General features: G+C 35.6%; 1 protein-coding gene across 1 annotated transcript in view; it reads right to left on the reverse strand.

Annotated features, from left to right (window-relative positions):
- The window catches only part of Vha55 (V-type proton ATPase subunit Vha55), a 243,961-nt gene that overhangs the window by 154,464 nt on the left and 62,381 nt on the right, over positions 1–27,116 (reverse strand). Inside the window, exon 4 of the mRNA XM_090404303.1 lies at positions 4,017–4,110. Coding sequence (XP_090260429.1) covers positions 4,017–4,110 — 94 coding nt within the window. The remainder of the gene's footprint in view (positions 1–4,016; positions 4,111–27,116) is intronic.

Below are 27,116 nucleotides of genomic sequence, written 5' to 3' on the forward strand. Positions count from 1 at the left end.
ATTATGAAATAATTTTCATCATCAGGCAAGTCTGCAAATACTAATCGTTATCATAAAAATTATCGAAGAGGAAGGTTACTGTTCTCATCAAATTTGATGAGAATGCTCTTGATTCTGAAGATACTAAAGAGCAAATCACCCAGGACATTATAGAGATAGGGCTGAGGCTCAACTTGAAAAGAGATGCTTCAAATGTAAAAGAGTTAACTGAGTCTCATTCAGTTGAACTTACACATAGTGAGTTAACAGAAATGCAGCAAAAACTCAGAGAAGAGGTGCAGCTTTTTAGAGACTTTCACTGAGAAAGTATAGAAGAACCTTAGCAATAATGAATTCGATAATTCTGGATAAGGTTTTGTGGAGTAGTAACTAAGATATGTATTATATGTATTAAAATATACTGGACTCTTTTTAGAATTTATTAATTTTTCAAATTATGTATTTTAACAATAATCTCTTTAGATTAAATTAATTACTTTTGAATTATGCATTTTTACTATATTTGTATAAAGTTAATTTATATCAGAAGTGTATTAACAAAATAACTTATGAAAAAAATAAATTCATCCAACAAACATTCACCTTACAAATACAGTTGTAAGGTGAATGTTACCACGCAACGCTATTGCGCAGTTGAAAGGTGACATTTCACATAACCTTTCAGTGAATTTTCGTTTGGCCTACTTCAGTTGCGTGTGTAACATATTTTTAGAAATGGAAGGAAATAACGTACATTACCAGTATATTTTGCTTTTTTATTTCAAAAAAAGGCAAATGAGCTGTGGAAGCTCATAAAAAAAATAGGCAGCGTATGGTGTCTTAACAGAACACGTATGCCCAAAGTGGTTTGCCAAATTCCATTCTGGAGATTTCGACATCAGTGATACAGCTCGTGCCGGTCGCCCGACCAAGGTTGTTTCAAGTGTTGTTGTGAAGGATATTGTCGACAAAAATCTGTCACAAACAGTGCGGGAGATTGCTCTGAACATATTCCATACAAGCGTTGAAAACCATTTGCACAAGCCGAGATATGTTTCAAAACTCAATGTTTGGGTGCCGCATGAATTGACTGAGGCCAATATGACTGCTCGCATATCCATCTGTGATGTCGCCAAGAAAACAACCCATTTTTGAAGCGGATGATTACGGGAAATGAAAAATGGGTTGTGTACAATAACGTGGTAATTAAAAGATCATGGGGGCACAAGAGCGAACCGTCATAAACAACCTTGAAAGCAGGATTGCATCCGAAGAAATCATGCTTTCTGTGTGGTGGGATTATAAAGGTGTTGTTCACTACGAGGTGTTACTGTCAAGCAGAACGATTGATTCAACTGTCTACTGCTCACATTTAATGCAAATGGCCCGTGCAATTAACACAAAACGTCCTGAATTGGCAAATCGGAAAGGAATTGTCTTTCACCAAGACAACGCCAGACCCCACACATCGTTAACAACCCAGAGTAAATTGTTAAGTCTTGGCTGGGATGTTTTGCCGTATCCTCCGTATTCATCAGACCTGGCACCTTCCGATTACCACTTATTCCGATCATTGCAGAATTCTCTGAACGGGAAAACCTTCTTTAATGAGGAGGCTGTCAAAGACACCTGGATCAGTTTTTCGCCAGTAAACCTTAGGAGTTTTATGAATGCGGCATAAAGAAGTTGATGGACAGATAGCAAGAGGTCATTAATAAAGAGGGTCAATATATAACCTAGTATGTATTATATATATTAAATAAAATATATAATGTTTCATTCCACTCTGAAAAACTGAACGAACTTATTTGCCAACCCAATATTTTTGTTATAAACTGTAATCCTTGTAAAATGTTCTCCTGGCCAGTTTGCCTGTTTGTGGGAAGCTGTCTGAGTTTATCAAGGCTTTTCAACAAACATGTAAAACTCATGTTTACATGCTTGTTGAAAAGTCTTGATAAAGGTTCTTTACCTCCTAGATGAATTCTTTCCAACCAAAAGGCTTTTGTCAAAATTGAATGAGTGATGGAGGCAATATTATATTTACCATATTATATTTATGCAGAGATGACCTAAATAATAATAAACAGAAGAGTTAACAGTGTTTATGTAAAACAGTAAAAACTGAAACACTTTCAGTTAAAGGTAAACATTCACAAACTGGATGACTGATTCTTTTTATGATGTTTACAATGCTCAAAACTCTACCTGGAGGCAAGGAAAAGCAAATCAAAACCACAGCTGGCAAAATAGCTTTAAACTTTACTTGAGAATTATCAGCCATGCAAACAGCTCTCGAGTTCTATCTCTCAAATCCAGTAATAAACATTACAGAAGGAATAATGATCTACAGCGACCAAACATCTGCACTTGAGGCATTAAAAAAATAGAAAAACAAAACTAACACAGGAAATTCATGAACTATTAACAACTTTAAATTTGAAAAATAAGAACTGTACACTGCAATGGATACCAGTCCATGTAAATACTGAAAGCAATCAAAGAGCAGACAGATTAGCCAAAGAAACAAGATACTTACCTCAAAAATTACCCACTGCTAACTCTGTCACCAAAATAAGATTGGTAAAACAAACTATCAAGAAGAAGAATGAAATCAGTGAAATTAATGAAAATAGAGAAATACAACAATCATCACCAAACTAAGGACGGAACATTTTAAAGGCATGAAAATACAGTCAGATGGTAGTAGGAACTATGAAACATGCAAGAACTGTCCAGAAGTTGAACTAACACCTGCCCATATCTATTCTTGTCCAGCAATTGCTGTACAGAAAATTGGCAACAACCCTAGAGAAAAGCTCTACTCCATCAAAGTCCAACATATTGCCAAAGCAGTTCTACAGATCCACAATCATATCTAGAAACTCTTCAATGGACACAACAATGCTCTTTGCAGATACTATGAAATAAAACAAATAAAGAAATGATTGTATACAATAAAAAAGCATTTCATAATACATTTTTGTATAATGACATCATCTGTTATCACAATAGATGAACTTAAGAATGATTATTTTGGCATATGTACTTTAGACATTTCCTTACAATATGTACTTTAATAATAAGAAATTTTCTACAAGTCTCTGTAACTCAGTCAATAAAATTACTCTTTGGTTGAATAGATCTGGGTTTGAATCCTATCCACCATACAAAGATACCTGAATAAGGACTTTTTCAACTGATCATGAGTTATCTAATTTGTACAATAGTGGTAGGGCTTTTCCTCCTAGAAACTAGTTTTTTTTTTTTTTTTTCCATCTTGCAAGTAGCTAACCTGACTAGAAAATACAACTGATAGATATAATACATTATGCTGAAAGAATTAATTGGTCAAGTTTCTTGCCTGAGACAGGCCAACAAACCTTACATGTAAGAAGAAAAAAAGATATACATAAATATTGTTTTACTTATGTACGCTATCAAAATAATCAAATTATAGTGAAAAAAGTCATTTCAAATCATTCTGTCAATAAAAGAATTATAAAAATGGAGAAAAAGGAATTTTTTTTAAAATCAAGTGTTGAAGTGAGGTCTAGTTTAACAATTAAAAATACAAAGTCATCCTACATCTTTTCCACAAAATTGATGCAACAGTTAATATCACATAACTGTTTATATATAAAATAGAACATTATGCTGATCAGAGTTGAATTTTAAATCGATAATATTTTTCTTGTTTATGTGAGACCTATCAGTGTCTGTAATATTTTAGAAAAGTCCAATCATATATAGCACATTTACATGTCAATTATTTTTCACTTGTGTATTATTCTATATTCCAGGCATAATATAAATTTCCATTCAGGTGGTGGCAAAATTATTACTATGAAATCTGAATTATTTTTTCAAGTTTTTCTTGACTTTTTTTTTGTCTTAAAATGAACTGACTTAGTACATTTTAGAAAAAATGCTATTAGATAACAATCTTTAAAAAATTATTTAATGAAAAGAAAAGGAAGTGCAAAGTAAATGTTGTTCATAATATACAAATAAATAATAACACAAATGATAGCTACCCAACATATCTTCAGAGACTGGTGTACGAAGAATATCACCAGTGAATTCGCAAACAGTATGCTTAGCATCAATTCCTGAAGTGCCTTCAAATACCTAGAAAAATGTATTTTAATAGTATAAATCTATTCTAATATTTTCAATAAAATTTGCAAAAATAATGAACACATTATGGTTAATTGTTAAATTAAATATAAATTAATAAAATGTTTCAAAAATGATTAATATTAATTTGATTTTTCAATAATATAATTTTCACCACGAGTTTTGGGAGAATGTGCTAAACAACTGACAGCTCCTTTGACCTGGCTTTTTAATGAAAATCTGGCTACAGGAAAGGTGCCCAAGGAATGGAAGGAGGGTAAGATAGTGCCATTGCATAAGGGCAGTAGCAGACTGGAAGTGTCTAATTATAGGCCAGTTTGTGTGTCATCAGTAGTTGTTAAGATCTTGGAGAAATTAGTTAGGGACCGTATACAACATTGGGCAGATGAGGGTAATGTTATCTGTGAGAGTCAACATATATTTATGAAGGAGCACTCCTGTTTTAATAATATACTAGTCTTTTATAATAAAGTTACAAGAGCAGTAGATGAGGAAAAGGCATATACTGCCATTTTCTTGGATTTAGTAAAGGCATTTGACAGGGTGCCACACAATAAGCTGATATTTAAGTTGCAGTACATGGGTTTGGATGTCACGTTGGTCAACTGGATTCAGGATTGGCTGTCCAATAGGTATCAGAGAGTTGTGTATGGTGGGGCAGTTTCAAGGAGGCAGAGGGTTAAAAGTGGGGTCTCACAGGACTCAGTACTGGGACCTATATTGTTTAACCTTTATATCAATGACATTGTCAGTGGATTGCAGGGGGATATGCAGTTGTTTGTGGATGATGTGAAGCTGGGAAGGGTTATTAGTAATAGTGCAAATGTGGTAGTCTTGCAAGAGGATTTGAATAAGCTAGACAGATGGGGGTGTAGGTTTAATGCAGCAAAATGTAAGGTCTTGAGGTTTGGGACACATCGATGGGAAGCTGCATACTCTATTGGAGGAGCTATACTGTAAGTAGTAGGGGAGACAAGTGATTTGGGATTGATGATTGATAGAAACCTGAAATTCAGGGGACATATTGAAAAGGTGGTGAAGGAAACACAGAGGATTGCTGCAATAATAAGAACGCTGACCTGCAGAGATAAAAGAGTTATCATTCCATTGTATAAGACCCTGATCAGACCACACTTTGACTATTGTCATATTTGGTCCCCAGGATTTGAAGAGTATAAATTAACTGTGGAAAGGGTACAAAGGCAGATAACAAAGATGGTTTCAGGACTGTACAATGTTAGTTATGAGGATCGGCAAGGAATGTGGACTGCAGAGTTTGGTGGATAGAAGAAGGAGAGGTGATATGATTGAGACTTTTAAACTGTTGTGAGGTGGTTACAGGGTTGACACTGGGGAGTTCTTTCGCTTGATTGAACAGCAGGAAGGAGTGATGACAAGGGGCCATCTCTGGAAGTTATGAAAGGAAACTGTGAGCAAGAGGGTAGTTGAAACCGTGGATTGCATTGCCTAATCGAGTGGTGAGAACAAGAAAGGTCAATGAATTTAAGGAGTGGTATGATGGACTTTGTGTTTGGTCTTTCCTAGGAAGGACCTCCCGCAATGAGTCTTTTGACTCCTTGGAGGCCTTAATAATAATAATAATATTAATTAGTGTTCCTTGTGGTATCTCTTTGGTATTCATTTTATCATGAAGAGCTTGAATGTACCAAAGATGTTGTAAGATATCCAAAAGCTTACACAGTTAATGGCATGACCTCCCCCTTTCTCTCTTTCCACCCTCTCCCTAAGATGCCAAGAAAGAGAAAGGTATCTCTATCCCTCTAACTTTTATTGCAGTGGTACCCGGTAAGATGACAATCAACAGGAGACGACTAAACTCCAACTGAACCCTAGGCCTTAACGGCTACTAAATTATTATATTCGTATTCATTTTTTCCTAATGTACATAAAAGATACTATGATAATTTTATACAGTTGAGTTTACATTTTTATTAATTTTAGAATTTTCTTCCAAAATTACTCTGTTACTTGTCAACTCATCTTTCTCTTTAACACGTTATGCTCAATAATCTGTAATGGCCATTCGGTAATAACTTCAAAAAAGCCTATTTTTTGTTATGAGAGCAGTTAACCTATCTGTATGGTTATGTCTGTTAACTGCATGTATTCTTCTGCAGGTTTATATGTCTTGAAGGATGAAAAACCTTGCTGGCTCTGTATGAGGTTGGCTGGGTCACCTTCAGCTGTAAAGCACTAATAAGGGTTCTTCCCATTCTAGTTAGATATTATCAGACCTTATATTTTAGTCCTCTAATGCACTAATAACTGCATTTATCTATCAAGACCTTTGTCCTTCTATGTTCTTTTGCTTGTATTGGCATAAGTGATTGCACTCCTAATCTGTTTAAGTGACCTATGATCAGAGAATAATAATATTAATTATTATTTTTCAGGAATCTCCAAGGAATCAAACACTCATCATGAGAGGCCCACACTAACCATTATTATTTTTTAAAAAATAGGCCTTTATAAACTCAAGGAGCTATACAAGCTCTTCCAGAGTAGGCTTTTACAAACATCAATACCTATGGTGGGCTCAAACCCATGACCTGTTGGTTGGAAAGCAGGTGAGCTATCCTCTCAGCAAACCAGGTCAACTCATACAATATTTATCATACTTCTAGAACTCCTATGTTTCTTTCTTATGCCCCTGCCTATTTTCACAGTTTTGATCTTTCTACTGCTGATTTTCATGACAAATTTGTTACATTTGCAATCAATTTAGTCAGAGAATCTTTCAGACCAGCACTGAATGTATTTAGTAGTACAACATCATCTGCATAAAAAAATAAAAAAAAAAGAGCTAAGTTTGGCATCTTCAATTCTAATATCAGGTCCAATGCCTCTTTCTTTCATCATGAGCCATACAGATGATGAATAAGAGTGGAGGTAATGCACATCCTTGTCTTACCATTGATTTTACATTAAACCATCCCCCTGTATTTCCTTCAATTCTGACTGCTGACTGACAACTTAAATATAGACTATGTATTGCTCTGTACAATGTTCCATTCACCCCATATCAGCGAATTATTTGGAAAAGCTTTCCTCTAGGCAACTTCTCGTATGCCTTTTTCATATATCTACAAAAATTAAGTACAGATCCTTGTCATATCCCCACAATTTCTCAACTATTTGTTTTAAAGTGAATATCTGATCTTGACAATCTCTATTTGTCCTGAACCCAGCTTGTTTTTCTCCAAGTTTCTCTTCCACAATCTTTCACAATCTGTTTTCAAATATGCTTGCATAAATCTTACCCAGAACACTTAGTAAAGAAATTCCTTTGTAATTCTCACATTCAGTTTTAGTAGGTGGTACCATGAGAGGTCTACTCCATTCAATGGAATTCGACCTTCTGATCAGGTCCCTCTGAATTATGCAGTGTAGCCACAGCCAAACTTTTATACCTCCACACATAAGCATTTCTGGTTAAATATCATCTACTCCAGTTGCCATTCCACATTTCAAGTTATTGATGGGTTTTTCTGCCTCAAGTATTCATATGTAATCCTCTTATAAATTTTCTAGTAAGGTTCTGTCATTGCTTGGTTCATTTAGCAGTCTTTCAAAATTAATTATTCCAAACATCTAGAATATCCTTTTCTTCAGTTTTCATGTCACCTTTATCATCTTTGATTCCTTTTACAGTACTCTTTCTTCTATTTCTAAGCTTTTTCAATAGCCTCCAGAACATTTGCTACATTTCCCAATATTTATTTTCCATACTCTTACCAGTCTTCCTATGACTTTTGTAAACAAAAGTTACTTTGACACAGCTTAGCGCTCTTAGATTTTACTCTGTATTCTTTTAGGACATCTGCCATGTAAAATCTTGTATGAAGAAAATTAAAACAAAATTTTTCTATACTGATTTTACTTGGAAATAACAAATTATACAAAATACTTGTAATTGAATTAAAGTTTACCTCATTTTTTTGCTGTGTTAACTCAGTTAAAATATTAGAGTAAGTTTTAAAAATATTTAAGAACCACTGAAATTGTACAAACAAAGAAATAGCTCAGACAGGATTAGACATCTTGACCTGAGGCTAGCGAAAATCACAAAGGTCAACATGGTTGTGGGTTTTCCCGCAAACCTTAGTGACAGCGGGGAGGTGGAGAAAACCCCCTCCAAGAAAATCCGGGCGGTTTAATCTGAGGAAGTTCCAAGGTTGGGAGAATAGGATATAAGGGAGAAATTGAGGGGCCAAATCATTCTGTTCCTGGCTCTCGCTTTGAAGAGGTTCCTGTGTCCAGCCTTTCCAAGAACGGGGAGTCAAGTCCCACCAGCAGAAGTCTGACAATGATAGGAGGTTCGTAACATCAGTGACGGTCTATTCCAGAAGTTCCACCACGAAGTTTCTTGATGATATCCAAGTATGCTGTATCATCGTTGCCGTGAACTAGTGTCCGATCGTGGTTTTCACCAGAAATGTGATCTCTAGGATCTTGTGTACTGAACTAGCTGGCAAAGTTGCAAGTAAGATTTATGTAGAACTTTCCTAGATTGTGAAATTTAAAGCTAAGAATGCTGATCCTATAGTTTGTTAGCGTAAAAAACAATTTGTGAAGTCAGAAAACCGCACTTCTAAGTAATTGTGAACTAGCTGTTTACAGAGTTCTGAGGAATTGCTAATGTTATGTGATAGAATGGAAATTGAATGTTAAGTTTAGTTAAGCCTAATTCTACTTTTAGCCCGAATTAAGCTACGTTAGAGTGTGTATATGTCTATCCACGTGTCTGATTGTTATGAGTATATATTTTGTCTTTGTCATAAAGCTTACGCGAGAAATGCTAATTTAATCGAGTGGAGAACCAGACACGTGCTTTTACATTGTCTCCAATGCTACTTAGATAAGTTAATCAGAGCCAAATATTTTGATGTGTGTAGTTTGAATCTTTGTAATTACCTAATTTAGAATGAATAAACAGTTTGGTTTGCTAATAGCTTGCCTGATTCTGCCTTACCAATGCACTGTCTCATAAAAATATAGAACCTGCGTGTCCTGAAGATAGAATAGCCATGACTGACTGGGTGCTTAAGGGTCAAAGCTGTATAACTGAGAGGAGACCTCCACATAGCCTTTAAAGGAATGCGGAGAACCGACCAGGGCTTCTGACCTAATGTCCAATCCTCACCTTCTCGTGGTGCACCCTGTTGGGTATCTACTTGGATACTGAACGGACGAGGATGGGCTGGCAATTTGGGATTTAGCCGACCAAATTGTATTCTTATTGGTTAAACCAAAATATAGAATGATGGTACAACATGACAAAATTTCATTCTAGCTGGGACGTCGCCCGGTTAAACAAGGCCCCAGTTGTTTTCGCCAGGGAACCAGGGCGAACAGCGAAAAGTCAGCTACTGGAACAAATCTGAAAATAAACCCCAACTCAACATCACCAGAGTTAAAGATCGGTACTATCAACGTAAGAAGCCTGAATGGCAAAGAAATAGAGCTAGCTGACGAATTAGATAAGTACCAGATCGACATAATAGGGGTGACTGAAACAAAAAAAACTGGTGAGATCTTTCTGAGCAATAAACACAAAATGTTATATTCAGGCAATGACAATCAAGGAAAAGAAGGAGTAGCCATAGTATTCAACACAAAATACGAGACTAATCTTCTTGAATGGCAGTCAGTCTCAAGTAGAGTAATGTGGGCAAATATGAGAATGGGGAACTGGACAATGAGACTTATTTGTGCCTATGGTCCCACAGAAGGTTCTACTAAGGTAGAAGTGGAGGAATTTTTTGAGGCTTTAGAAAAAGCAACTGACACAATGAAAAATGAAAAGTTAGTCCTTGTTGGGGATCTAAATAGCAGAGTAGGAAATGATTGTGAGACATACAAAAATATTTTGGGAAAATTTGGAGAAAAGAGCAAAGCTAATAATAATGGCAAATATCTGTTGGATTTCTGCTCAGGACATGGACTGGTTATTACTAACACCATATTCCAACATAAAAATGTGCACAAATTCACATGGAGAGAAGAGGTTAGGAATAAGAAAAGTCTCATTGACTATGTTATTGTTGATAGTGATGTTTTCTCCCTGGTGCAGGACACCAGAGTGTACAGATGATTTGAAATTGGAAGTGATCACTATTTAGTCTTGAGCAGGACAGAATTGAATTTCATATTGAAAAGAATAACATGTAAGAAAGTTTTAAAGCGAATAAAAGTTGAGCAGCTCTCAGATGTGAGCTGTAGACTAAAATACACAAAGATTATTGAAGGAAAAATGAAAGAGTTTGAGAACAGGAATCAAACCTTGGAGATTCAGTGGCAAACTCTGAAGAAAACATTGATTCTGCCAGAGAGGCATGTGGTGAGGTTGTTTGTAAGGATAAAAAAATCAGAACTCCCTGGTGGACACAGGAGGTTAAACAGGCAGTGAAGGAAAAGAAGAAAGCATACCAAAAGTTCCTGTCAAATAAGTCAGCTTTTACTCTTACAGAATACAGAGACAAATGTAAGAAAGCTAAACACCGTGTAAAACTAGCTAAACAAAAGTCATGGGAGGACTTTGGCAAGAATATAGAAAATAAATATCAAGAAGGTGGCAAAATATTCTGGAGGTTGTTGAAGAAGCTTAAGAATGGAGGAAAGAGTGCTATAAAAGGAATTAGAGATGATAAAGGTGACATGAAAATGGGAGAAAAAGATATCCTTGAAGTATGGAGTAATTACTTTGAAAAATTGCTAAATGAAACAAGCAGTGATGACAGCACAGTGGTAAAAAACATTGACCAGACATGCAGTCAGGAATATATATCCATACTTGAAGTAGAAAAAGCCATCAAAGGCTTGAAATGTGGAAAGGCAGCAGGAGTAGATGATATTCGACCAGAAATGCTGAAGTATGGTGGTATAAGAGTCTTACAGTGGCTGCACTGCATAGTTCAAAAAGCCTGGACAGAGGGACGAATTCCCGATGATTGGAGTAGAGCTCTCATAGTACCCATATATAAAAAGGGAAATAAAACTGCATGTGAGAATTACAGAGGTATTTCTCTACTGAGTGTTCCTGACAAGATCTATGCAAGTATACTTGAGAAACGGTTGAGAAGAATTGTGGAAGAAAAGCTTGGTGAAGAACAAGCTGGATTCAGGCCAAATAGAGGCTGTCAGGATCAGATCTTCACTTTACGAGAAATAGTCGAGAAAGCATGGGAATATAACAAAGATCTGTATTTAAGTTTTGTCGATCTGGAAAAGGCATATGACAAGGTGCCAAGAGAGAAGCTATTCAATATGCTGCAGTTATATGGTGTCAATGGGACATTATATCAAGCAATACTTAGTCTTTATTTGAGTTGTGAGTCAGCAGTTAGAATTGAAGGAAGTACAGGAAGATGGTTTAATGTTAAATCTGGTGTGAGACAAGGATGTACATTATCCCCTCTGTTATTCATTATCTATATGGATCACATTATGAAGGAAAGTGGTATTAAACATGATATGAAAATTGGAGATGTTAATGTCAGCTCTTTGCTTTATGCGGATGATGTTATACTTCTAAATAAATCCGCTACAAGTCTGCAAGATTCTCTGACTAAATTGAATAGCTGTTGTAATAGATATGGTATGAAGGTCAGCAATAAAAAGACAAAGACAATGAAAATAGGCAGAATCATTGAAGATGTCAACTGTGTTGTGAATGGAGAACCTGTGGAACAAGTAAAACATTTCAGCTATTTAGGCACGATTTTTACTGAAGTTGGTAAATTAAATATAGAAATAGACAACAGAATCAGCAAAGCTGGTATGGTGGGAAGTCAATTGAATAAATTCATATGGAATAAGAGAGAAATTAGTCGGAACACTAAATTAGCTGTATACAAGACAGTGTTCAAACCAGTTTTAACTTATGGATCTGAGAGCTGGGTCAGAAGTAAAACACTTGACCAAAGACTAGAGACATCAGATATGAGAGTCCTGAGAAAGATTATAGGCATGAACAGATGGCATCAATAGCAGTATCATATTAAAAATGAGGATATTAGGAAAGAACTTGACATTGTCAGCATCCAGGAATGCATTAGCAGAGCTAATCTCAGGTGGTATGGTCACTTAAACAAAATGGGCGAGGAAAGATTAGCAAAACAAGTGTTCTCTGCCTGGTTGGCAGCAAAACGACCCAGAGGAAGACCAAAGTATAGGTGGATTGATACGGTACAAAGTGCTTTAGACGACAGAAATATAAGATCTGATAATATTGGAGTGTTGACAAGTAACAGACTGATTTGGAGAAAAATTGTAGATAGGAAATTAATAATGATGTAATTTTTTTCATGTAGTACTATCATATCCTGTACACCCCTTGAGGGTACATGGCAGGAATTTGATGATGATGATGACGTTGCTTGAATTAGAATTAAATATTAAAGATATTTTCGTGTTCAGCTGAATGTTTCTCTTGCATGTATGGGAAAGACAAACAATTCCTCTATGCAATCTTTAATGGCGCAGTCGAATAAACAAATGAATTTTTAAAGATCCGTGCAAGAGAAAGTCAGCAAGATAGACAAAGGAATTGGTTCCAGCCCAAAGCTTTTCTTGAATCTAGACTTCATACAAGTGAAAATAGCATACTTACAACCTTGAGAAGGAGGGAATTAAATTATAGCCAGAGAGGATTAAGAGTGATTGAACTAGCTCAAGCAACGACTACAAACTCAGTATTACGACTGATAAAGAAATGAACATAAAGGCGCAGTTCTAAGGTTTAATAATAGTTTAAACAAATAATAATATCAATAAATAAATAAAAGATAATAATTAAAAGAGAGATAGAAGATATTATTACAGCCGACTTATTCTAAGAACTTTTGGTATGCTTTCTTGTTTTCCATGACTGCTTCTTTACCTTCTTGTAACCACCACGGTGTTCTTATTTTTCTATCCTTGAAGACAACTTCATCACATACCTCCCTAGCTGAATCAATCAATGTCTTCTTCAAAGTTTGCCACCGAGATTCCTAGGTTTGGTTGTTATTTTAAATTTGTTTAATTTTTGTTCAATAATGTTTGTGTATTTGAGTCTATAATTTACTTGTAAAAGCTACCCAACTTTAATTCTTTTTAAAACCCTCAACACAGCGAATCCATTCTGATAATAGGGTAATCAATCCTTCTCATGGGATGAGTATGTTTATTATTACATGTCATAATTCTTTTATGATCATTCTAATTTTTAAAGTGGTAACTATTTCGCTTATATAACAGTTGGTTGATACTAAGGTGGAAGTAATGGAGAAGTCATATTTACCTATACGAGTTGCCAAAAGGTGTCTTACCTTATTATTAAATTACTCTGGATTAGAGACAGATTTTGGAAGTTTTTTCCACTTGGTTAGACTATAATAAATTTAGTTTAATCCTTTATCCAAGTGTAGTATCACCACCTCTGGGTCTGGCACTCACTGACGAGACCTCAATAAAGGTCGAAACCAGTCTGGGTAGTGGCCCTTTCCTTAATGCATAGTATTATACATATCTGCAAGGAGATGTACTTTGCATTATGGGAGATACTAAGACAAGTGATGAGAGCTCAGTCCACCTTTACCAAGAGTTGCCTCAGTCCTGAAGATACTTCAGGTGCAAACTTTGTTTGCTTACACTTAGATAAAGGATTAAACTAAATTTATTATAGTCTAACCAAGGGGGAAAGAACTTCCAATTTCTTATACTTTATCTCTATGTGAACATCTTTATGTTAAAACATAGTGTTGATAATGACTAGTTCGTGTCCTGAGAAGAAGCCCAGTAAATTATTGCCATTATTATTAGCTCTGCCTTTTCTCCAAATTTTCCCAAACTGTTCCTATATGCCTGGTGGGATTCACTTCCTACTTTGCTGTTCAGATCTCCCACAAGGACCATTTTTCCCATTTTCTTTATGTCGGTTGCCTGTTCTAATAAATAACTCAAAAAATTATTATACTTCTTCCTTAGAAGAACCTTCTGTGGGACCATAGGCACAAATAAGTTTCATTGTCCATGTCCATATTTTGAAGTTTGCCCATAACTACTACTAGAAACTGCCTTGTATAACTGAGTGACACCCCAGGTGGCATGAAATCTCATCATGCTTTACCATCATATGCATTTGTTGTTTAACCAATAGAGAGAAGAGTTTGGCCAACTAAGTCTCAAATTGCCAGCCCATTCTTGTTCATTCAGAACCCAGTAGATAGGCACAAATAAATTTCATTGTCCATGTCCATATTTTGAAGTTTGCCCATAACTACTACTAGAAACTGCCTTGTATAACTGAGTGACACCCCAGGTGGCATGAAATCTCATCATGCTTTACCATCATATGCATTTGTTGTTTAAGCCAATAGAGAGAAGAGTTTGGCCAACTAAGTCTCAAATTGCCAGCCCATTCTTGTTCATTCAGAACCCAGTAGATACCTACTTAACAGGGTGGTGCATCACATGAAGGTGAGGATTGGACATCTCTATGACTATCCTTCTTTTAATTTCATCTTCACATTTACCATCATTTCTGATTTTTAACCTCAGTAAATCATAACTTTCAATTTTTTCTATTTTATCTCCCTCTACTACAAATTCATTTAAATTGCCAGAAGCATTACTTTTGTTTTGCTGATGTTTAAATTAAGCCTGGCTTTGTTACTTTCTGCCTTAACCAATAGAATCAAATGCTCCAGACCTTCCTTAGTTTCTGCTATGTGGGTTGTATCATCTGCATATCTTAAATTATTTATTTTTCTTCCACCAATCTTAATTCCAGCTGGATATTTGTTTAAATCAGCCATTCTCATAATACATTCACTATAAAAATTAAGTGGATATTAAATCCAGCATCATTTCAAAGCCAAATATAGAAACTATAAAAGTTTTGTATGAAATTTGACCAGAGAGCTTACGGGAATACACTCGCCGATATTTACGAGTTGCCCTAGCCAGACCTTATAGGAGAGATGATCGTTGCCCAAGAGTCCATATATTCCTTGGACAGCAATCATCTCTCCTATAAGGTCCGGAAAGGGCAACTCAAAAATATCAGCAAGTGTATTCCCGTAAGCTCTCTGGTCAAATTTCATACAAAACTTTTATAGTTTCTATATTCGGCTTTGAAATAATGCTGGATTTAATATCCACTTAATTTTTACACATTTGCATTGCCGAAGTGAAGTCTTTTGGCTCTTTATTTTAGTAAATACTTTTATGCACTGACTGAGAGTTCGCTTACAAAAAATACACCTCTCCGATGTTTCAAGTTACTTAGTACTGCGAGTTTTTGCTCTCTTAAGGTTTCTGTCTAGTCTCTGATGAAAACCAACCAGTTTGAAACAGCTGTCAGGATAGTGAAACCTTTTCAAAATGGACCGATAGGAGGGGAATATATGTACACTTGGGCAGCAATCATCTCTCCTATAAGGTCCAGCTAGGGCAACTCGTAAATATCGAGCTCTCTAGTCAAATTTCATATGAAACTTTTATAGTTTCTATATTTGGCTTTGAAATAATGCTAGATTTAATATCCACTTAATTTTTATAAATTTGCATCGCCGAAGTGAAGTCTTTTCACTCTTTATTTTAGTAAATATTCAATATAATATTAAAAATGTAGGGTGACAGTATACAACCATGCCACACCCCTTTTTCCACTCAAACGCCATCTGTTTCTCTAAAGATTATTTTCTGAAGATTCTTGGTTGTCATACAGCTCTCTTATCAAGAGAATTAGATGTTCAGGTATTCCCATTGATCTCATTACAATCCACAGTCTTGTGATCCATGCATCAAAAGTTTTCTTATAATGAATAAAACAGATGAGTACTTCATACTCCCTTCTAAAATTCTCTTGTTCTTTCCATAAGCCATCTCATGTTTGCTATTTGGTCTCTAGTCCCTCTACCTCTCCTAAAGCTTGCCTATTCTTGTGGCATTTCTCTATTCACACATGGCTCTAATCTTTGTTGGATCACTTTCAGCATAACTTTACTTGAATGTGAAATTAAAGCAATGGTATTATAATTCTCACAATCCTGGGATTTTTTTTTTTTTTTTTGGAATTGGGATGATCCTGATGTTTTCCAATCTCTAGGCCAGCATATTTTCTTCCAAACCTGTTGACAAATTTCAGTCAATATATTCACTACCTCACCCCCAGCTGCTATCAGTAATTACACTGACACATTATCAGCTCCAGGAGCTTTTCCTTTTGTTTTTGGCAGCTGTTTCATTGCTGATTTCACTTCACCTTTCATTATGAGTTCCTCAACAAATTCTCTTTCTATTCTATATTATCTTTCTTGTACAAATCCTCTATATACTCTTCCCATCTTTTTTAACCCGTTGACAAATTTCAGTTAATGTATTCACTACTTCATCCCCAGCTGCTCTCAATAATTTCTCTGACACATTATCAGCTTCAGGAGCTTTTCCTTTTGGCAGCTGTTTCATTGATGATTTCACTTCAGTTTTCATTATCATGAGTTCCTCAATAAATTCTCCTTCAATATTATCTTTCTTGCACAAATCCTCTACATACTCTTCCCATCTTTTTTTCACTGCTTCTTCTTCTTCTTCCATCAGACATTTTCACAACAATCACTGTCATAGCAGTAACCTCACTTGGATGATATATCCTTGCAAAGTGGTAACTTGACTATTTTGTCTGCTTCTGTCACCTCGCCACCATCAGTACTCATTAAGGTTATCCTTCTATAGTCATTCTTCAGCTTAGTTACTACATAGCAAAAGAATTCTATGGGATTTAATTTGGCCTACTAAGCTAATCTCTACTCATAATCTGATTCTGCTTCTTCAGTGCCATATGCTGGTCACCTTTCTCCTTGTATACCTTCCACAGCATTTTTTTTTTTTTTACAGCTCATGCTTAAAACACTATTTATCTACCTAACTCTTACCTAATTAACCCTCCTGGACATTTATGCAAGAGATGCTTACATCTCTTGCATAAATGGAGCTGGTCCGATACTCCAAACTGTGAATGCAGAAGAGAGATCCAAACCATCAACCACATTGTTCTTGAGTGCCCTATCTACTCATTCTCAAGTTCTAAAGAGGACTTTTTTAAACTGACCCCAGAATCCCTGGAGTGGATACGGGATTTAAGGATTAAGCTCTGACTCCTGATTCTTAATTTTGATGTTTAATCATTTCAACCTAGTGTACCCCTTTTAATATGATTTTTACAATTGTTTTTATGTTGTTTTATGTAATATCCTGAGACCTGTACATCATACGCTAAATAAATAAATAAATATTCTATGTAGTGTTGTTGTTGTTTTTTTTTCAACAATGTGGATTGTAATTATTTCTGAAAGTTACCTGGATGGTAGATGAGACTAACGCTCCCAAAATTTTTGCAATTTTTGCTGTTTTCTTGATTGGAATGGGAATAAGAATAAACATGCCTTAATCTTTTAGCCAGATTTCAGTGTTCCACACCACTATGACATTAAAAATAGCATAACAAAATGCAGTTTTACAGGAATTCTTCTTACATGCCACAGCAGAGCTTAATTCATCAACTGATGTCATCATCAAATCACCATCAGATTGTATCCTCAAGGGGGTGTACAGGTTATTGTGATTAGTACCAGATGAAAAAAACTTAAATCATTACTAACTTCCTATTAACAATTTTCCTCCAAATCAACCTATTATCTGTCAAGACTCCAACATTAACAGATCTTATATTTCTGTCTTCTAAGATGCTTTTTACTATATCAATCCACCTATATCTTAGTCAGGAACATGGAATGCAAGAACACTTCTAGAACCAGGTAAAATAGAAAATGTGAAAAAAGAAATGGAAAGACTTGAAACAGACATTCTGGGCATTAGTGAGACGAGATGGGAGGGACAGGGTGATTTCTGAAGTGGAGAATTTCGGATAATATATTCAGGACAAAAGAAGGGCGAGTCAGGTGTTGCAATAATGCTTCATAAAAAAGTTGGAAAATTAATCACTACAATAATTAACTATAGTGATAGAATCATGGCGATAAGCAATCAAAATGAACCAGTAAACCTCAATATTATAATGGTCTACATGCCAACATCACAACATAGCGATGAAGAAATAGAAGAAATTTATGAACAAATAGAAGAAATTTGGAGCAGCTTTAAAGACAGAGACAATACAATAATAATGGGAGAGCAATGATAATGTTTCAGGAAGATTTGGTCTTGGACGTAGAAATGAAAGAGGAACGCAATTAATAGAGTTTTGTACACAAAAACAGTTAATTATAGCAAATACACTATGTCAAGCTCCAAAAAGAAGAAGATACACCCGGAAAGCACCTGGGGATTCAAATAAATTATATATTGGTCAAGAAAAGATACAGAAACCAAATAAAAAATTGCAAAAGCTATCCAGGTGCTGACATTAGTAGTGACCATAACCTTGTCTTAATGAAAACAGAACTGAAACATAGGAAACAAATCCAAAGATACAAACCAATAAGATGGAACCTTGAAAAATTAAAGAGTAAAGAAGTAAAGAGAGGATACCAAGAGGCAACTGATCATAACATTCCAGAAAACATAAATAGTCAGAATAATATTGAAAACCAATGGAATATGATTAAAGAGTTAATTACAAATTCATCAAATCGATTATTGAAAAATGCAGAAAAAGAGAAAAGAGAACATTGGATAACAGATGAAATACTTGGCCTTATGGATGAAATAAGAAAATATAAAAATGCTGTTAAAGAAGAAGATGTGGCCAAATACAAATATCTTAAAAATCAAATTACAAGAAAATGTAGACAAGCCAAAAAAGAATACCTGGAAGAACAGTGTAATAACATAGATGAATTATTTAAAAAAGAAAACATAGGAAAGCCTATAAAGAAATTAACAAACTGACTTTCAAATTTAATAAGAACAGCAAAAACAATGCCATCAAAGATGAAAATGGAAAATTACTAATAGAATCTGAGGATATATTAATGGAATGGAAGAATTATCTTGAAAATCTCTATAATGGCGACAAACTTAATGTTGATATCAGCATAGAAAATCAAAATGAAGATACTCTAGGACCCCCAATAATGCGAGAAGAATTTGATAAAGCACTGTCCGAAATGAGTAATGGAAAAAGTCCAGGTGTAGACAATATTCCTATAGAACTACTACAAAATCTAGGTGATGAGACAAAAACTTTACTCTATCAATTAATAGCCCAAATAGAGGAGAAATACCAAAGGAGTTTATGAAATCAACCATAATACCAATACCAAAAAAGAATAATGCAAACAAATGCAGCCAATTTAGAACAATAGCTTTAATCCCACATGCTAGCAAAATTCTGCCAAAAATTATTCAAAATAGAATTTATTCAAAAATAGATTGTCTATTGGATGAAGACCAATTTGGATTCAGAAAGAATAAAGGAACAAGAGAGGCGATACTCTGTTTAAGAACAATAATAGAGAGAAGATTAGACCTTAGTCAAAATACTTACATTTGCTTCCTTGATTTAGAGAAAGCGTTTGATAAGCAAACCAGCAAATACTCCTAAATTGTCTAATATCGGCATAGATTTGAGGGATAGGAGAATAATTTATCAAATTTACAAAAATCAAAATGGACGGATTAAAATCAATGATAAGGAGAAAATAATAAATATCAGGAGTGGAGTAAGACAAGGATGTATACTTTCACCACTTTTTATTTAATTTATATATTGAAAAGGCCATTCAGGAAACTAAAGATAAAATAAATAGTGGCATAAAGATAAATGGTGAGCAAGTCATGTGTATAAGATTTGCTGATGACATAGCCCTTGTAGCAGAAAACAGAAGAACGTTAAAAACAATGCTAGAATTACTAAATAATAATCTTGAAAAATATAAAATGAAAATCAACACAGATAAGACTAAAATCATTGTTACAGGCAAAATCCCTATTAATACAGAGCATATAGACATTAGCGGGGAACAAATAAAACAAGTGAAAAGCTTTAAATATTTAGGAAGCCTAATAACAGAAGATGGCAGAACAAAAGAAGACATAAGATCAAGAATAAACAACGCAAAAGCCCAATTCTCTAAGATGAAAAGCATTTTAACGGGAAACCTCAAACTACAATTGAAAAAAAAATTGGTAAAGACATTGATATGGAGCATTGCACTGTATGGATGTGAAACCTGGATTCTAGGCAGAGAAGATTGGAGGCTTTTGAAATGTGGTCCTGGCATCGCATGAACAAAATAAAATGGACAGAAAAAAAATCAAACCAACAAGTCCTGAGAGAGATAAACGAAACAAACGAAACAAGAACTCTAATAAAATCGATCAAAATTAGAAGGGATAGGTGGTTTGGACATATACTTCGACATGATGGACTTGTGAAAAGAATAACTGAAGGCAAAATAGAGGGAAAAAGAAGAAGAGGCAGACCAAGGAAAAGATTTCTTGACCAAGTCAAGGACAGCACAGGTTTGAGGAGTTACCAGGAGGTTGAGAAGAAAGCCAATGACAGAGTGGAATGGAGGAAATTGCTGCTGAGCTACCAGTCCCAAGACTGATGCAACTAATGATGATATATATCTTAGTCTTCCTCTGGGTCTTTTTCCTGCTAACCTAGCAGAGAATACTTGTTTTACTAATCTTTCCTCTCCCATTCTGTTTAAATGACCATACAAAACTAATATTAGCTCTGTTAACACATCCGGGATGCTAACAATGTCAAATTCTTTCTTAATATCATTTTTAATATGATACTGCCATTGATACCATCTGTTCACACCTCTAATCTTTCTCAGGACTCTGATATCTGTTGTCTCCCATCTTTGATAAAGTATTTTATTTCTAACCCAGCTCTCAGATCCATAAGTTAAAATTGGTTTGAACACAGTCACGTATACAGCTAATTTAGTGTTTTAACTAATTTCTCTCTTATTCCATATAAATTTATTCAGATGACTTCCTACCATGCTGGATTTATTGATTCTGTTGCATATTTCTAAATTTAATTTACCATCTTCACTAAAAATCATGCCTAACTAGCTGAAACGTTCTCCATTCACGTCAATGTTTCTATCTATTTTCATTGTCTTTCTCTTGTTATTGCTAACTGTAATACCAAATCTATTATAACAGTTATTCAGTTTAGTCAGGGAATCTTCCAGACTTCTAGTGGATTTACTCAGAAGTATAACATCATCTGTATAAAGCACAGAGCTAAGATTAACATCTCCAATTTTGATATCAGGTTTAATACCACTTTCCTTCATAATGTGATTGATATAGATAAAGAATAACAGATGGCAAAATGTACATCCTTGTCTGACACCAGATTTAACATCAAACCATCTTCCTGTACTTCCTTCAATTCTAACTGCTAAATTACAACTCAAATAAAGACTAAGTATTGCTTGATATAATGTCCCATTGACACCATACAACTGTAGTGTTTTGAATAGCTTTTCTCTTGGCACCTTGTCATATGCTTTTCTAGATCTACAAAACTTAAATATAGATCTTTGTTATATTCCCGTGATTTCTCAACTTTTGTCATAAAGTGAAAAGCTGATCCTGACAGCCTCTATTTGGCCTGAATCCAGCTTCTTCTTCACCAAGCTTCCCTTCCACAATCCTTCTCAGTTGTGTCTCAAGTATACTTGCATAAATCTTACCAGGAAATACCATGAGAATTACATAGGGAAATACCTATATAATTCTCATATTCAGTTTAATTTCTCTTTTTTATATATGTGTACTATGAGAGCTCTACTCCAATCAACTGGAATTCATCCCTCTGTTCATTCCTTCTGAACTATGCAGTGCAGCCACTGTAAGACTACCTCCATACTTAAGTAAGGTCATATTTTGACCTTACTTCCTGTTACAGACCATATAAAAAGTTGACATCCCTTATCCGCTCTACCAAAGACCAACCACTTCCCCTAGACCTACCTGGTGTATACCAGGTCCCTTGCAGCTGCAAATTGTCCTACTTTGGCCAAACAGGCAGAACAACAAATATCAGGATTTCAGAACACAAAGACTACATCCGGTTTCACCAGTACAGCCGCTCTGGGCTGGTAGACCATGCCTTAGATACCCACCATAAAATTTGTTGAAAGAAAACAAAAATAATTCATCGCAGCAAGTTTAAATACGAAAGATTATTCAAAGAATCTTCAGCAGCTCTAAAAAACGTTCCTAACCCCAACAAATTTGGGTGCATGAAACTACCCCAAATTTGGGAGACTTACATTATGAGAACTTCAGCCCAACTGCCAAGACTACCAAATTAGCCCACCAAAGGGCACCATTAGGACTTTAGGAACAATATTAGTTTCTTGCTTTCTTCCTCATTTGCTTTGTGTTAGTGCCTGCACGCACATACCATATCTTTATGTTCCTGAAGATGGCAATGTGACGTTGCCGAAATATAGAAGTTATTCATTAAAGTTACCTTTAATTAATATACTTTATATGCGTTGTTAATTCCGTAAACTAATCACCAGCAATGTCTATGAAGATCAATCTTCCTCTATAATGTCTGGTTCTTGGATGAATCTCATTTCCATCTAAGCAGTAATGTAAACAGACGAACCTAGAGGTTTCTTGTTTTCTCAAGACCTGAATTTGTCGAAGAGAAATCTTTTCACAGCAAGAAGGTTACTGCATGGTGTGTGGTTTCTGGTCATGGCATAATTGGGCCCTACTTCATTGAAAAGGGTGGTGTGACCATAACCTTCAATAGCAAACACTACATTGAGAATATGTTGGTTCTGTTCACCCAGGAGTTGCATAGGATGTATCGTGCAAAAAACATTCCATTTAGTGCACAGGTATTCCAACAGGAAAGCAACCTGTCAGATATCATGCAGTTCTAGAGTCTATTTATCAGAACACTTTCCCAGGAGGCTCATTTCAAGGTTCCCAGAATTCCTGTACCCTTCATGTTCTCCTGATCTCAAATCACTTGATGCCTTCATTTGGGGTATGTTGAAGGAATAGGTATATTACCCACCTTCAAACCTTGATTAACTAAGGGATAAAATTACGTGATATGTCCAGAAGATGTCCCAACTCTTGTTCTCCAAGATGACAGAGAACCTTTGCACGTGTTGTGAAACCTGTTTTGAAAGACAAGATGTCCATTTCAAGCATGTAATCTACTACCATTAATGCTTTATTTGACTAAGATTCCACCACTAGTTGTGGATGGACATATCATGTGTAAACAAAATATTTCTTTGTTAATAAACCCATTTACTTCATAACACATATCATTATAGTTATTCATTACTTTTTTTTTTTTTTTTTGTGCAACAGTTTCAATAACTTTTAAGATTGAAATCCTAAATAAACTTGACTGGGCCCATTTCCATATAAACAGGAAATCAATGAAGTTCCTTTCAGCTTTAACTGAACTGAAATAACCCTGTATCAATTAATGACTACTGAAAACTTCACTTAATTGCTCTTTTAAAGGATATCCTCTCTCAGACTTTCACTATTTTACATGGCAGAACAAGCTGTACAAGCAGACTGGAAGAACAGCCACGAGCAGTCCTATCTCACAAGCTTGGCTGATTATTTTATGGAAAAAGTAAACTCTTCAGTACCATTTTTCCTCAATTTTGTATCTGGATTTGATTCATGGATATCTTTACAGTTTGGTCCTGCTCAGAGACAAAATTACTACAATTTCAGGATAAAATAATCCTGAAATTGTAGTAATATAATAAAAATTATAAAATAATAAAAATTATGAAATCCATGTACTTTGATATCAAGTTCGTTATTGAACATGACTCGAAGAATGGTCTTCTCTTTCAAAATACCTTAATAATCCATACTTCTACAGGCGGTATTTGCTTTTCTGTTAATAGAAAATCTTCCTTCACTGTCCATCTGCCTTCACACTATTATTCATCACAAAAGGAAGACAGGTATTATCAAAACTCATATCCAAGGCTCATGCAATCATTCTTTTGATTCCCTTCTTGGAAGAATTAAATAAAATAAAAATTACCTTGACTACTAATGGATATAACAAAACCACAATGTAGAAAATTATTCAATAGATATCATGCCTCAAGCATATTACAATCTGATGTAAAAAGAGTTTCCATACTGTACCTAAAAGAATATCAGAACAAATTTTGGACAGGAGTCATTCTATAATAAATTTAGTTTAATCTTTTATCCAAGTGTGAGCAAACGAAGTTTGCACCTGAAAATATCTTCAGGACCGAATATGGTGTTGTACTACCTTACTGGGGTAAGGTATTGGCCAATCCCTTAATGCATAACATTATACGTATCCGTAAGGAGATTGTTTTGCATTATCGGAGATACTGGGATAGGAGTGATGTTAGCTTGCTCCACCTTTGTTACGAGTTTCCCGGTGTTGTACTACCTTATCCCAGTAAGGTAGTACAACACCATATTCAGTCCTGAAGATATTTTCAGGCACAAACTTTGTTTGCTCACACTTGGATAAAGGATTAAACTAAATTTATTATAGTCTAACCAAGTGAAAAAGAAACTTTCAACATCAGGAGTCATTCTGCTGATATCAGAATCCAAGAACATCACAAAATTCTGAGACTGATAAGTGATTTTCTTGCTTTCTAAGAGAATGACACTAGACACAAACTTCTTTACACTCAAACCATGAATCTTCACTCCAATATATTTAAATTTGATCATCTGTTTCTTGAAACATGTGAAACTTTACATTGCCTGAATCTTAACCATTTTGACTGAATGCTAGTCACAGTTTTGGGAAGTAATCACAATTAACTTTTTTTTTTTCTTATTTAATAATGGGTATTATACGTTGGTTATGCATATCTAAATCACTTAGGGAATTGAAACAACGTAGATCCGAATATAAATTAAATTATACTTTAATAAATATTTCCGATATTTCGGCAATGTCACATTGCCATTTTCAAAAGGAACTTACAAAAAGGCAGGTGCACACAGGCTCTAACAATACAGTAACTGAGTATGAAGATATGAAGCTATCGTTCTCCTAGAAGTCCTGATAGTGCCCTCTGACAGGCTAAGTAAGCATTCTTGGCCGTTGGGCTGAAGGTCTGCTGATGTATGCCTCCCAAATTTGGGGCAGTCGCATACAACCAAATTTGTTGAGGTTTGGAGAGTTTCTTAGGGCAGAGGCTGATTCCATAAATAATCTTTCGAATTTATATTTGCTCCGGTGTATTACTGTTGATTTCTTCCACCGTATTCTGTGGCGAGTATCCAGAGCATGGTCTGCAAGACCAGAATGGCTATACTTGTAAAACCGGATGTAGTCCTTGTGTTCAGAAATTCTGATATTCGCTGTCCTGCCTGGTTGGCCAAAGTACGACAGTTTACAACTGCAAGGGACCTGGTATACACCAGGTAGATCTAGGGGAAGTGGTTGGTCTTTGGTAGAGCGGATAAGGGATGCCAATTTTCTGTAAGGCCTGTAACAGGAGGTGAGGTCATGTTTTTTTAGAATTTTGGTAATTTTTTCTGAGATGCCTCGGATGTAGGGAATGGTGATGGATTTAGAGTAATCCTTGTTGTGGAGGGGGGGGGGGGGGGTTTGTAGGTTTCAATATTTTTTGGATTTTTTGGGGGGGATAGCCATTGGCTGAGAAAGTGTTGAGGATGTGATTTAGTTCAGTGTTAAGGGCTATGTCGTTAGAACAGATTAGTTTAGCCCTGTTGTATAGTGTTTTTACCACTCCATATTGTTGTGAGGGGGGGGGGGGGCAATTGTTGGTGGATGTATCTGCCTGTATGGGTGGGTTTTCTGTAAACTGAGAAAACCAAAGTTCCATCAGGCTGGCGGGTGACTAGTGTGTCTAGGAAAGGGAGGCAGTTGTTTTCCTCTTTTTCCAGGGTGAACTTGATTCTGGCGTGTTGGTTGTTTAAGTGTGTAAGGAAGGAGAGGAGTGTTTCAGAGCCATGTGGCCAAATAGCGAACACATCATCAACGTAACGAAGCCATATGGTTGGTTTTTGTGGGGCAGAGGCTAAGGCTTCAAAGGTCTCCATAAAGAAATTGGCCAAGGGTGGGGAGAGTGGTGAGCCCATGGCTGTCCATTCTATTTGTTTGTAGAATTTTCCCTGCCAAACGAAATAGCCTGAGTTCATTGTGAACTGAAATAGGGCTGAGATATCGGGAGAAAATTTAGCTTGGATTAACTCTAAAGTTTCCTTGAGTGGGACATTTGTGAATAAGGAGGAGACGTCGAAGCTGACCATTATGTCAGTATGTTGGAGTGTAAGGTTTTCTATGCTGGCTTTGAAGTGGGCTGAGTTTTTTTAAGTGTGATGGTGTGTTGCCAGTATACAGTGTGAGCTCTTTGGCCAAATGTTTAGCTAATTTGTATGTGGGGGAATCAATGCCATCCACTATGGGACGTAATGGCACATTTTCTTTATGTATTTTTGGGAGTCCGTAAATACAGGGGGTGGGGGGGGGGGTATAGAGTTAAACGGTTTTAATCTGTTGGTAACTTCTACAGGCCAAGAAGTGACTTTCTTAAGGAGCCTGTGAAGTTTTCTAATTTGTGAGTTGGTGGGATTGTAATTGATAGGGAGGTAAGTAGCCCGATCTAATAGAAGAGCATTCAGCTTACCTTTGTAGTCCTTTTGGTTAAGTACTACAGTTGCATTTCCCTTATCCGCTTTGGTGATAACTAATTCTTTATTATTTCTCAATTCCCTACAGGAATTGAGAAATAATAAAGAATTAGTTAATAAAGAATAGTTAATAAAATAATAAAGAATTATTATAAGCAACAGTAATACACCGGAGCAATTATAAATTCGAAAGTTTATTTATGGAATCAGCCTCTGCCCTAAGAAACTCTCCAAACCTCAACAAATTTGGTTGTATGCGACTGCCCCAAATTTGGGAGGCATACATCAGCAGACCTTCAGCCCAACGGCCAAGAACGCTTACTTAGCCCGCCAGAGGG

The sequence above is a fragment of the Typopeltis vanoorti genome, chromosome 14 (genome assembly GCF_054136105.1).
Source record: "Typopeltis vanoorti isolate ZY-2024b chromosome 14, IOZ_Tvanoo_1.0, whole genome shotgun sequence".
Taxonomy (NCBI): Eukaryota; Metazoa; Arthropoda; class Arachnida; order Uropygi; family Thelyphonidae; genus Typopeltis; species Typopeltis vanoorti.